This window comes from Sturnira hondurensis, unplaced genomic scaffold (genome assembly GCF_014824575.4).
Source record: "Sturnira hondurensis isolate 20B ecotype Veracruz unplaced genomic scaffold, ASM1482457v3 Scaffold0013515, whole genome shotgun sequence".
NCBI lineage: Eukaryota > Metazoa > Chordata > Mammalia > Chiroptera > Phyllostomidae > Sturnira > Sturnira hondurensis.
In genome coordinates this window covers 6419448-6433185 of record NW_028086146.1, presented here as the reverse complement: position 1 = coordinate 6433185, position 13738 = coordinate 6419448, and the positions used below count along the sequence as shown (strand labels likewise).

At 43.7% G+C, this 13738-nt stretch overlaps 1 protein-coding gene across 2 annotated transcripts in view; it reads left to right on the top strand.

Moving 5' to 3' along the window:
* The window catches only part of CARM1 (coactivator associated arginine methyltransferase 1), a 228072-nt gene extending 222474 nt beyond the window's left edge, over positions 1 to 5598 (top strand). Inside the window, exons 12-13 of one of the 2 annotated variants that reach the window (XM_037061748.1) lie at positions 1302 to 1391; positions 4964 to 5598. In XM_037061748.1, coding sequence (XP_036917643.1) covers positions 1302 to 1391; positions 4964 to 4973 — 100 coding nt within the window. In that variant the 3' untranslated portion in view covers positions 4974 to 5598. Of the gene's footprint in view, positions 1 to 1301; positions 1396 to 4963 lie in introns of those variants that run through there. The other variant, XM_037061749.1, reaches the window with a different exon arrangement.
* The last annotated feature ends 8140 nt before the right edge of the window (positions 5599 to 13738 follow it).

Below are 13738 nucleotides of genomic sequence, written 5' to 3'. Positions count from 1 at the left end.
CTGGTTACACAGGATCTGATGTTATATTTAAGCCTCCTCACACCACCACTGGCAATGACAAAGTGGGTGTGGAGATGGGGAATTGTACATCAGTCACTGATTTCTGGAGTTTGAAAAAGAAGCTAAGTAATTAAGGAAATTTAAATAAAAATAACGGATAATATTTTTAACCCCAAACATTTAAATATTAAGAATTAGAAAAGATGTAATAAAATTAACACTGTCGTACTTTGTCAGTAAGGAAGTAATTGAAAACATTTTAACAACAGGTGTTGGAAACCTCAAATACATCTGTGTGCTCTATGTGAGTCTGAGAATTACTTTCAAGTAAGTGGTCATAGATAGGACACAGAGATGTGTTATAAGAATGCCCTATGCAGCAGAATTTCTGTCCTAAAACTAGATATGTGTTACTATAAGTAATATTTTGTTATAAAAATATAAATATCTAGCAATAGGAAGTTACTAAATAAATCATGCTATATCCATACAAAGCTATTGAAAAACACATTTTCAAGAATTACAGAATAACTGCTTGCTAATGTGAAATAAAATAAGGCGATATTAAGGTACTTTTAAGCATCATTTTTTGGTAAAAAAAATTTGTAAGTACAATAGAAGGGAAGTACTCTGTAATGCTAGTTGAATCTTTGTCTAGTGACATTATGGATTATTTTTATTTCTTCTCATTTTATTCTACAGTGAATATGTAACCCATAATCAGAAGAAATACATTTATTCTTGAGAATGACTAATAAAAATCCCACAAATGTGTCCCTTCAAGATTAATCACCAAGCACGGCACATTATTTGTTCTTAGCTGATTCCTCTTTCTGTATTGCATGAGCCCTCGTCTGGGGCCTCTTAAAATCAATCCCAGTTGTCAGCCGGTCCACATCAGTTTGCGATTTTAACTTAAGCCATCCTTTCATGATTCAGATTGTTTTGGTACATCAGTGGTGACCCATAAAGTGTATTTGGTACTTATAGCCATTCTTGTCATTGATATTGGTAAAGCTTTTTTTGCCCCCCTAAAAAGTCACTTTGACCATTGAGAGGTACCATTACGTTTGTAATTTTTAGATCAAGTAATGACAACTATTAAACTCCCCTAACAATAAACAAGGCCTGTAATTGCATCTACTAATATTAATAGTTTCTAAATCAACACACTCAGACATGTAAAAGATAAATAAGTACTCTTGAAGCCCTCATGAAGTACGTACATGCAGAAGGTGCCCTGAGTGTGTGTGAATAGCCAACCAGCTCTGAGAGGATGTGTCTGTGTCTTCGCCCTGCAGACAGAGCTATGACATCCAGATCGCGGCGCTGGTAAACCAGACGGGCTTCAGATCTGGGAACATCCTCGACTTGAAGAACCCTTTCTTTAGGTAAGAATGTTTTCGTCCACTTACTTATGACCAGGTAAAAAGGTTCAGAGTCATTCTGTCTTCCCTAAGAGGAGGAAAAACATCTGCTCTTCCTCTTGGAAGAGACTCAGATTCTGATACAGAGTTGAATGCATTATGTAGTATTAAACAATTCAATGTATAACAATCTGCTCCTAAAACAACCCTGGAGAGTCCTGGAGAGTGAAATCCCATTCAGCTGAGCGGTGGGTGACAAGCTGTGGGGCCTCCGGCAAAGTCGCTTTTCTGAATTTGGTTTTCTCACCTGAAGGATGAGCTCCTTCGACCTTCATTCACTAAGGGATGACTTTCACACAGCAGTATTCCAGTGCACATCTCAAACATGAGTCCATTTAAAGGACATATTTGAGACTCTCTTTGAGGTCATGTGAGTCAGGACTGGCTTCTCCAGAAGGTGCACAGACTGTGTCTGGTACAGAGGACTTGCCACAATGAGATGGATACCACAAATGTTTCCGGAAACACGCCCACTCTTTCTACCTATTCAGTGTGAGGTAATTAAAATCCACACACGAAATAAGCCGCGCAAAGAAAACCACTGGATGCTGTTATTCCTCACCTCCTTACAGAACAGAGGCTTTTCCCTCACATCATAATGTCTCCCTAAGGCTCTTATTCAAAGCTTTATGTCTCTATAGCCTTGAAAAGCCTGAAAAGAAAACCCTGGAAACTGAACCAAGAATTCTTTGGCAGAGATGGGAGAATGAAATTTTGACCTTGAAGCAGGGGAGGGAAAACAGAGGCCAAGCCGCAGGTTTGTGTGGGATGTGCCAGTTGTTACACAGGGTACAAGGCTTTGAAGTCCGTGGATCTCATATCTAATTCTGAGGGCAGGGAGGAGCCCTCGTGCCCACCCCTGCTCTGCACAGTCCTGCCACGTAAAGCAAGGGACACAGGTTTGGGCCTGACCACTCGCTAGTGCCAGTTAACCTGCCGAGGCCTCAGTTTTCTCATCTGTAAAGTGGGGTAGACAACACAGTGTCACTGGGAAACTGCAAGAATCTCCATACTGTGTCCCAGTACTTGACAGTTCAGATAAGTAGCGCTCAATAAATGTGAGTTTCCTCCTTCCTTTCGCCCGTTTTTTCCCTTCCCTCTGCTCTCCAACTCTCTCAATGAGGTAAATAATGATTTATGGTTCACCCCAACCAGAATCATTTGGATTTTGGAAAAGAAAGTAGATTTTGGGAGAGCTTTGGAAAATTCACCTTTTGAATGCAAGACCCATGTAAACTAGCACCATTCGAATCCCTCTTCCAGTTCATCTTGTAAGAACAAGGTTTTTTACCAATAAACGGCCCAGAGAAGGCTCTGTGCTTGGCCATGGCCAGCCCCTGCTGTGGATGACGGCAGAAACACTGTGGAAACGAGTGCAAAGTGAGAGCTCGTCCGAGCTAGACCGAGATACCCGGGGGCCATGGCCCTGCCCGAACAGGTGGGCTACTGTTGTTGAAGGAAGGGCAGGTGCTTTTCTCTGTCCCGTTTTCTCTCAGCGGCAAGTCTGACTGACATATTTAATTAGGCAGATGAGGGTGTTTTAAAACGTGACTCCCCTGAGAAAGATAAACGGAGTAATATCAACCTGATTTCAAGACTTAATATATAGCGGCTGTAATCAAGGACAGGCACGGATTGATGAAAAGGTGACGTGTAGACAGATGGGTTGGAATAGAGGTCACGGATAGACTTAAATGTCTATGCCGATTGATTTTTCAATGAAGTTGGAAAGGCAGTTCACTGGAGAAGTGAAAGCCCTCCAAACTGGTGCTGGATGATTGGATATCAGTGGGCAATAAAACGTGGACTTTCATCCACATTTCACACTGTCTATAAAAATCAGCTCAAAAGAGATCACAGATTGAAATGTAAAACCTGAAAAATATCGTACTCTTAGGAAGAAAACAAAAAATTCTTTGTGACCTTGACTTGACAAAGATTTTTCAAGTATGACACCCAAAACACAATTTATGCAAAGAGAAAAATGGTAAATTGTACTTTATCGAAATCAAAAACTTGCGGTCTTTGAGAGGCACATTTTAAGAAAGTGAAAAGATAAGTCACACACTGGGTAAAAATATTTAGAAATCACGTATCTGAAAAAAAGGAAGCTAGAATCCAGAATATAAAAAGAATTAGTGATATAACACTACAAACAAGCCTAATAATACAAAAATAATTTTCAAAGGGCAAAAGATTTAACCACTTTATCAACAAAATATAATAGCCAATAAGTATACGAGAAGATGTTCGACATCATTAGTGGTTAAGGAAACCCAGGTTGAACCCTTAAGGACATGCTACTGCACACTCAAGTAAAAGCTCTGACAGTTCCGAGAGGGCGGGCAGCAAGGTGCGGCTGCTGGGCCTCTCAGTCATTGCCACGGGGAATGGGATGTGACCCTGCCGCTTCAGAAAGCGTGTTTACAGTTTCTCCCGTAGTTAAATGTTCACCTTCTGTGCGACCCAGCCATCCCATGCCTAGATATTGATACAAATGAAATGAAAACTACATTTGAATGTTGCAGCTTTCTTTGTAACTACTCAAAACACGGAATTGACTAGAATGTCTTTCCACTGCAGAATGAATAAACAAACGGCGGTCCATCTATACAGTTGAATAATTTTCAGTAATAAGAAGGAATGATGCATGTAACAGTACACATGAGTCTCAACTACATTATGCTGAGTGAAAGAAGCCAAACTCAGAAGGCTACAGACTATATGATTCCATTTATTTGCCATTCTGCAAAAGGCAACACTATTGATACAGAAAACAGATCGGAGCTGGGGTTGGGAGAAAGGTTAACTATTGTATAAAGGAGGGCAGGACACTTTTCACAGGATGGAATTTCTCTGAATTTGATTGTAATGGTGCTGGTATATGGCCGCATGCATCTGTCAAAACTCTTGGAACTGTACACTGAAAAAGGTTAAATTTACTGTATGTAAAAAACATTTTCAGTAATATAAAAGTTACCCCCCAAAAGGACTACATGAAGGGATAACAGAAAACGAACAGAGTGATTACACAAGCCTGCGGCAGGGCCAGGGGTGGGAGGTGGGGGTCATTCGTTGCGAGGGGGCTGGGCGGCCTCTCCGCAGAGGGCTTAGCTGCGCGGAGACAGAGATGGCAGGAAGGAACCCGCCGGGCACCTGGGCAAGCAGAGCCTCCTGGGAGAGGACGGTGAGGGCCAAGTGAGCGAAAGGAAGAGCAAGAAGAGAGAGAGGTCGCTGCGTATTAGCCTTTGCTATAAACCTATAAAAAGAAAAAGCTCTTTCAGTGAACAGAAATCTAGATCATCATCTCAGATCTGAATTTAGGCTATGCATAATCAAACTTACTAAATATAGTGGGTAAATATAGATCTAAGGCTGCCCATAAAAACTTCAGGGAAGGGGATGGAAGCGGGGAGCGGGCAGGGGGAGGGGAGAGGAGGGAAGGCGAGGGCATGAACACACGGCCTGCCTGTAGCTTTGGATCTAGGTGGAACTTCATTGCTTTCGGTGTCATGGAATCACCTTCTCTGTTTTAGGTTTGCGTAGAAGACCAATAAGTAAAAGAAGGCCTGAGAAGTCCCTCAGCGTTCAAGTTCATGGTTCATGTTTCAAACATGCCTTCTGAATATTACAAGAATATTAGCTTTATTTAAATTTCTTTTTTTTTTCTTACTCTAAAATGTGCATCCTAAAATTGTTGACAAGTCTGTTTCTTAGAGCTTCTTAGACTGGCTTTTTATAGCTTTTTGCATGTAGTTGGGGAACAATTTTTTTAATTTGTGGTTTCCCTATTTTTATTTTAATAAAGCCATCAGCATTGCTTCCATTTCTGAAGTATTTAAAAAAGAAAGTTAACACTACCTCATGTTTATATGTATGCATATGTACGACATGACACAGACTGTTAGAAGTGATCTTCTATTTGCAATTTTAATCTATTTTTGCAAATCTTTTCAACAAATCAATGGCTATTTCCTAGCTCAGCAATGTGTTAAAGAATCTTTGCCTTATTCATGTCATGGAATAATATGATGTCAGGAATGCTCTTCACTGACAATATTTGATGACTGTACGTAGTTAAGAAAGTACAGATGGAACCTTTGTCAATTCTCTTAGGTTTACAATAAAGTGTTCAGTGTGAGGGGCCAGTGGGGCCTCTCCTTTACTTTGAGACATTTGTTATATGTCACATGTCAAATGGTGATGAAAGATGATCTTTCCAAAGAGCAAGTTTTCCCCTGGCCCCAAACACCCATATAAAAGTGGGATGTCACATCAGCACGACAACCTAACGAAGCCCAACAGGCAACCCGCTCACTCTGTCAGGGGAAGCGGAATAGACAGCGACCACGTGTTCTCATCAGTCAGTCTCCCACAGCATCGGCTTCCTGCTCTGGTGCTCTCCCTCATTCGGACCTCTCAGTTGGAGACTGCCTCCCCGTCTGTCCGTTCCAACAGTCTCACTGCGCTGCAAGGCTCTGTCCAGTACGCCCTCGCCAGCACACTCGCCGACCAGCTTCCCTACTCGCACACCCTACTTTGAACGGATGTCCTGTCCCTCCCTTTATCTAATCCTTTCTCGCAGCATTTTATCACTTCATACCCTAAACATATATATTATCTTTCTCAACCAAATTTTTTGTGGGTTGGATCTAAGTCCAATTCATTTTTTAATTTCCCACAGTGCCTAAGAGTTTGCCTAAGGCATCAAAAGTGCTTAATAAATGTATACTGATTAAATAAATTTATCCTGAAGTTAAGAGCGATTGGAATTTTGGAGTCAAGTCTGACAATGTTTTAATTGCCTTTCAAGCTGGGTAGGCAGAAACTGTGCAAACCCTGGATTGCAGAAACAATTTGGATCTTATCACGGTCTCCACCTGCACCCAGGGCAGACATTCATAATCAATCCCAGCACTCTTTCCTGCTGAACCCTGCCTTGGCTTCACTGTCCTCCTCTGCCCAGTGCCCTGGGAAGCCATTATCAGTCTATGGAATTGGGCATAAGAGATGAAACCTATGACTTATAAGGATTCAAAAAATTGATATTATTTCCCAGTCTTTGAGCAATCCCCAAAATCTGGAATATTTATTAATTTGTAATTAGCCCCATGACCTTGGTGGTGGTTCAGAGATCAGGAATAGAGCTTGGCTGAGCTCCAGAAAGAGTATTGAATACACGCCCCCACCGCCGTCGCAGAGGAAAGGGGTCAGGGTGGGCTTCTTTAACCAGCTCCTCCTCCAAGTCTTCCCCAAACTCACACAGTTAACATTATTTTCAATCCAAGGCCAGGAGAGAAGAATTCACAAAGCAGTATTTTCATCACATGCCAAAATCTGAGGACAGACAGGAGTGGCAGACCGAGGCCCCTCCAATTGTCTGTTGGGGGTTACCCCTCAGCCGCCTCAGTGTGGTGTTGGGTCCCCTGCTCAGAGGGCACCCCTGGGTTCCAACCTCTGAGTAGGGGAGACCTCAGCCTCAGGACAAAGGCTCTCTAAGTTTTTGGTTGTAATTAGCCATTTTAAACAAACAAGGAATAAAAGATCCCAATGTAACCAGTGTAAAGAAAACATGAAGAACAAACTTGATTCCCATACACTACAGGGTAGGTGTGGGCACTGGGTGTCTTTTTGTCGTCACTCAGAGGATGTGTTCCATAAAGCTTATTTTTCTTCCTCTTCACCTTTTCTTTTGGAGATTTGTGTGTTCTCAGTAACATGTTGCTAAAAATGATCTAAGATAATGTAGAGTAGGTTTTTTTTTCATGGAGGAATTTCGTGACTTATTCGAGCCCTATACCTCTAGATTACTGAGAATCAAAGGGCATTCCTTACTAAGTGCAAGTTGACCATGTGTGTGGGAGGGGGCAAATCATATTACCATTTATCTTCACATTTGAAAGTTACCTCAAAGCAAATGCCCTGAGAAGATTCTTTTAAGAGTAGATTCTGAAATTAGGGAAATCTTGGAAACCTCCATTTTCATGAAACCATCTCGCGATGATTAAGACCAGCACCTCAGAGAGTGGCAGCGAGTTGATCAGGTGCTGGTGGCAGGAGCTGCCCTGAGGCGGCCTGCCCCTCGGGAGGGGCCGCCAGGGTCCCACTCACTGCAAAGTCACGCAGGCTGAGGAGCGACAGGACGGACACCGGAAGATTCTGCAGAGTTTAAATCGTGCCTTTGACTGCCAGTAACCCAGGACTGTGACCGGAAATACTTTAAACAAAACGAAGAGGCATTATGTCACAGAATGAAATGTCCAGAGGTAGAGTGGACGCCTGGACTGATGAGTCAGCGGCTCAGGGATGTCCTTAGGACGATGTTCTCTCCTTTTGCTCTGCCATCCTCCCTCAGAGCCCAGCCCCCGTGGAAGCCACGGGGCTCTCATCCAGACACACCGATGTCCAGAGTCATAAAAACAGGCTATCATTTCTGGTGTCTTTTTACAAATTAGGATGAGGATAGTTGAACTTATATAACACTGCATGCCAGGCACTGTTTTAAGTGTTTTACAAATACAGTAAGTCCTCACTTACTGTTGTCCATAGGTCCTTGGAACTGCAACCAACCCACATCTAAGGAAACCAGTTTTACCATCAGCTGATTGACATAAACAGGAGGTAAGGTTTTTAAGGACAATGCAGTTGCAGCTGCACCTAAGGGCTGTCCATGCCGCCCCTGCTCCTGCTCCAGACTCACCGCTGTGCGCTCTCACCGAGGAACAAGGCATGGAAGCCACGCTGCAGCAATGGCGTTTAAAGATACCAGAAAGACACCTGTGGAACTGGAGGTGGTGACTCACCGAATTAGAATTACTCCAACCAGCTAGCTACAATGTAAAAAGTCTTTGGAGAAGGCGGAAGCTGATTTGATTAGAGGCACAAAGGAGGAAAATCTCGCAGTGAAAGAAACATTTCAGATGCCTCCCAAGACTGAGAAGCACTAGAAGAAAAACTCCCTGTGGGGAGGGTTCTAAGACTTGGGATCTGTTTCCCGTGAGGATTTACAAGCAACTCAGCCCTGTCTGAGATTGGTAAATAGATTACTTCCATCAGTAGTACTGAGCCAGGAGGAGCCAAGGTTGCAGATGCTTAAATCAACCTTTTAAATAAACTATCAGTTCATAAAAAAGAAAAGTTAAGTGCCTACATCTCGTCAACATTGTAATAAAACGACATTGAATTAAAGGGTGTTATTTGAGGACCTGCTATATTAACTAATTTTGATTCTTTCAGTAACTCTCTTAGGTATGTATTATTACTGATGCCACTTAACAGTGGAGGAAATTGGGGCAGAAAGGGTAAGCAACTTTCCTCATGACACACAGCTAGGGAGTGGTGAGGCCGGGGCGTTGAACCAGGCAGTCCACTCCAGAGTCTGTGCCCATGGCCACAAAGCTCGCCGCTCCACCTCCCAAAGCACCCAGAGACTTGCCTTCTTGCTTCACTGGCCCAAACTAGTCACACTCCCCTCTAATCACTGACAAGAGACCTGAAATTATCATAAAGAGGCTGAACCAGACAAAATTTATGACTGAACTGGATGTCAACTCACGTTCCCAAATGATAAAAAGTAGTTCTATTCCCAAAGAAGAGAAATGGACATAAGGCCAGGAACCGGCAACCCCTGCTCCGAAGAACCTCTGTGCTAATTATTTCCATCTCTTCTGCTTTCATAAGGTAAGAGAGCATGCTGCCTCTTAGTCCTCCATGCATGCATTTCTGCCTCCCTGCACTTGCTTGCAAGCACTCCAGAGACAGAAGCAAGTTTGCATGCTCCCCGTAGGGCCTGGCGTAGGGCCTTGCAAGTAGAAAGTGTTCTAGAAAAATGTTTGTTCATTGTAATTGAATTTTCATTCTCAAGTCTACTTAATTGGAGAGGTCAACAGTTGGCCATGCTCAAGACAGGCAGATAATGCATTTTCACATTGATCTAGCAATCAAATGAAGTTGAGGAACTTCCTTGCCATGCAAAATAGCATGAAATCATACATTAACATAGGTCAATGCAAAAGCCTGAACTTATTAAATTGTTAGTGTCTTGCACTCAGCACCTTTGGAGGTAACATTAATGTCACATTTTTATTATGACTTGACATTTCCACTATATTTAAAGAAACACATCAGACAGCCGTAAGACAAAGCAGACTACATATTTCATACCACTCTGTGCACAGATCCACTCAATTCTACATCAGCTATTACTGAAAGTGATATTATAGCACAGTGGTTAGGGTATGGGCTCTTTAGACATGTGTGGGTTCAAAGCCTGGTTCTGTCAGTTAACAAGCTAGTATGGATTCGGGCCAATCATATGCTTTTCCTAAGCTCCAGTTTCTTTATCAGCTAAAAGGAAGCGATAATAATAGTGTATTTGTGGGGGCTGAATGAAATCATACATATGAGGCACTTAACACAATGCCTGGGTCATTAAATGTAGCTGTTACTGTAGTACCTTACCATAGAAAATGCGTTCTTAGGTTCTCCCCCCAGCTTCGTGTTTACATCCTTTTTAAAACTGCTGTGCTCCCAATTATAAGAGGGAGAGAGGCACACGCCTAATCTACCCCATCTACCGGTCTCTCTCCCCTGTGCAACCCATAATTCTTTGGGGCAGAAGGGGTGACTATTTTTTATTCCTTTTTCTACTGCGTAGCCTTGTCCTCTGCCTTTGGGCAGCAGCCTCAATACCTAGCCGTCCAGTAGGGAACAGCCTCTTATCTACAGAAGGGACACTTGGCTAGACCCTTATGTCTGAAAGGAATTTAGAAAAATCCACATTCTGTTCATAGCCTAATTTTAGACACATTGTCTCACTAAAGAAGTTCCCTCATTCATTTATTCATTTACCTCCTCTTACCCCATGTTAAAAAGCCTACACAAAGGAAGATCTAAAGAATGATGAAGGAAAGGAAGAAAGTATAGGAAAGAAAGAAAGAAACTAAAAAAATTAGTTTAATACGTCTAGTGTATTGTCTTTATTGAAAACAGAATTTATCATTGTTGTAATCATGTGATAAGTAATTTATAAAAATTCCTCTTATCTGTCACTTCTCAAAAAACATGTACTTTGAGGAACACAACAAAAGTTCTACATCAGAAGCCCCAGAGGCTGCTGGCACTGTCCCCGGCTATTAGGGAATATACCTCCAAACTGGAGTGAAAGAGTGCATTCATCGAAACAATAACTCTAGGGCCCTGCGCTCTCAAAAACGGAGGGGCTCGCCCCGTGGGCTTCAGAATCAGGCACATTGGGTTTGCGTGTGTGATGTTGCCAGGTCCCTCCTCCTTCCAGGAGAAAGAGGATCACTTTCCCGACCCCTTGAAGTTAGGCAAGGCCTGGGGGCTTTCATGGCCAGTGAGCAGAAGCAAGGCATGTAGAAGTATTTAAGAGATGATACGAGATTCCTCATGTCTGTTCTTCTTCCTCCCTCCATTGCTGCAGAAATCCTGTAAAGATGACGTGGCATTACACGGTGAAGTTGCCTTCAGCCCCAATCGGTCTATCGGTCTCTGAATATCTCAGAACTCCCATGTCGACCTACATCATACGTGCAGTTTGAGCAAAAACCATCCTTTGTTGTTTTACCACTGAACTTTGGGAGTATTTTTCATTGCAGAATTACTGAGCCTGTTCTAACTAGTAGCAGCATCATCCTAGGCACTGAGGCTGTGGAAATAAACAAGCTGGACAGAGTTCTCCTTTTTTATATTATAGCAGAAGGAATACAAACAGTAAACATGTGAGCAAATAAGAATCTAAAATATTTAAATATGCAGAGAGTCTGAAGACTGTAATACTGGGGCATGGAAGGCATCGTGCCCTGGAGGTTGCCACTTAGGCAGCAGTGCTCAGAGAAGCCCCCTGCAGACCCGGGGAAGAGGCCTGAGACCGACACAAGCGCAGTTCGAAGGGGTGAAGCAGAGGGGTGATGTGGCTGGATTTATCCTGTGCACTGGTTTATTCTGGTTGCTTTTGATACGCAGACTGTGTGTGGGCAAGAATGGAAAGAGAAAAATCCTGATATAATAGAACGAATGACAGATGGGATGTCAGGGCGAGACTTCAGTACTGAAGATGCTGAGAAGGGACCAGATTCAGGGCCTGTTTCGGAGAGTAGTGACAGAACTTGCTCTTAGATTGGCTGTCAGGAGAAGAGGCAGACAATGAAGGCCGACTCCCAGGTTTTTGGTCTGAGCCACCCAGTAGTTTTAGTAAAGCCGGAGAAGACACACAGAGGAGCAGGTTTGGCGGGAGGTGGGAACATGGAGTTCTGAAGGTGTTGGGTTTGAGATGGCCACTGGATGTCAAAGTGGAACTATCTAGCAGGCAGATGCCTGCATCTGGAACCTGGAAGAGCTGTGTCTGGAGACAGGGGTTGGAGGCTCACAGAGCATACAGATGGCAGTCAACACACAAACCTGGATGAGGTCCCTTAGAAGAGGGTATAGAGAAGAGAGCCGAGAGCAGAGAATGCAAGTGGGTAGAAGTTGGAGAGAGTAGAAGGGGTCGGCAGGAGAGACTGAGCGGTCTGCCCAGTAAGGTCAGAGGAATGTGGTGATGTGGAATCAGAGAAGACTTTGCTCCAGTGGGGAGGGACGTGTGTCAAACCTGCCTAGGAGGTCAGATGTGATGGAAAGGAGATTTGACCACTGAAGTAAGTAACATGGAAGTTACTGATGTCTTGGATAAGGGCCATTGTAGGGGGAAGAGTGAAGGTGACGATGACAGAGTGGAGGAGATCTATCCAGACAGCTCCTCCTGGGGTTTGATGTGAACAACGTCGGAAACACGGGGCACGAGCTGGGCCCCTGTCCCTGAATCCCTGCCTCGACCACACGTCATTGTACCTCATACCCTCCAGCTGTGTGTGGGCACCAGCCTTTTCCTGAATTATAGCCCCTCATCTGGGAACGTACAACTGTCTGACCCACTACCCTGAGGACAGATTTCTGCCTATCAGAATCTCCATTTCAAGCAAGAGGAAACCACATACCCAAGAGAGACATGGACAAAAATAGAAAGAAGAGAAGTCTTCACAAAACCAGAAATGATCCATGTAGTTGATGGCAGTCATTGCCAATGCTCGGCCCCCAGAACTACAGTCATCGGGGGAATGAGTGGCGTAAGAAAGTCAGGCTGCACGGTATCAGCAATTATAAGCTGGGTGACAGATGGTCACAGTGGTGGGGATTGATAAAGTTTAATTTTTGAATTGTCAATACATTTGCCTGAGGACATATTTATTGATTTTAGAGAGAGGAGAAGAGGTGTGGAAAGAAAGAGAGAGAGATTGAAGTGAGAGAGAAACATTGATTGGTTGCCTCCTGTATGGGCCTTGACCAGGGATCAAACCCACAACCTAGGTATGTGCCCTGACCAGGGATTGAATTCACAACACTTTGGTGCATAGGGTGATGCTGCAACCAATTGAGCCACTCAGCCAGGGTACATGATTCAAAATTTTTAAAGTGTACAGGATGTACAGTGAAGTCTCCACCTGGACCCTGTCCCCAGCCTTTCAGTTCATGTCCTCGAAGTCAACTAATATTTCTTGTTCATTCTTCCATACACACATGCAAATGCACATGCATTCTTTTCTCTCCACCTTTTGGAGCAAGCGGTATTATACCCCACGTGCTATTCTGCATCACGAAGCTGGGGCATTGTGGAGAGAGGTAGATTTTTGCAACTTCGCCTAATAAGTGAATTTATCATGAATTCATGATAAATATTTTTAGGAAAGCAGTTATTAGGTGGTAGGCATGATAAATGGAGTCTACATTGGGTTCTCATGTGTCTGGGGCAGAGTCTGTTGAGTAGGGTGGACCTGTGAGGAGGTGGAAGATGCCTAGGAGAACAGAAGTAGGAAATACGACATGTAAGCATTTTTGTGCATGTTCCCAAGGACTGTCATGGAGTTTCGCCCTCGCTGATGGGTTTGCTCCCTGTCGCCCTGTGCCTTTCATCACTTTTGGGAAGGTTCTGCCCTCCTGCCAGCACGCCCACAGGGGTTCTTGGCTGGCTCTCTCTGAAGTCCTTCAGCCACCAAGATTACCACCTGTCCCCCGTCAAAACTGGCCTAGTACTGCAAACGCATCCCTCTTAGCTGACCATCCTTGCGGTGCCTCCACCCGGATTTATTGTGTGACCTGGTCCCCGTGCTCCTTCCTGGTTTGATGTCCCATCAGCAGCCGCATGTGTGAACCACTCTCCTGGCAGGGGGCCTGTGCTTCTTGAATGTGAACCGATTCTGATGTAAAAAAAATAGGACCTAGTTTTCTAATTTGCCATCTGACATGCCTAGTGA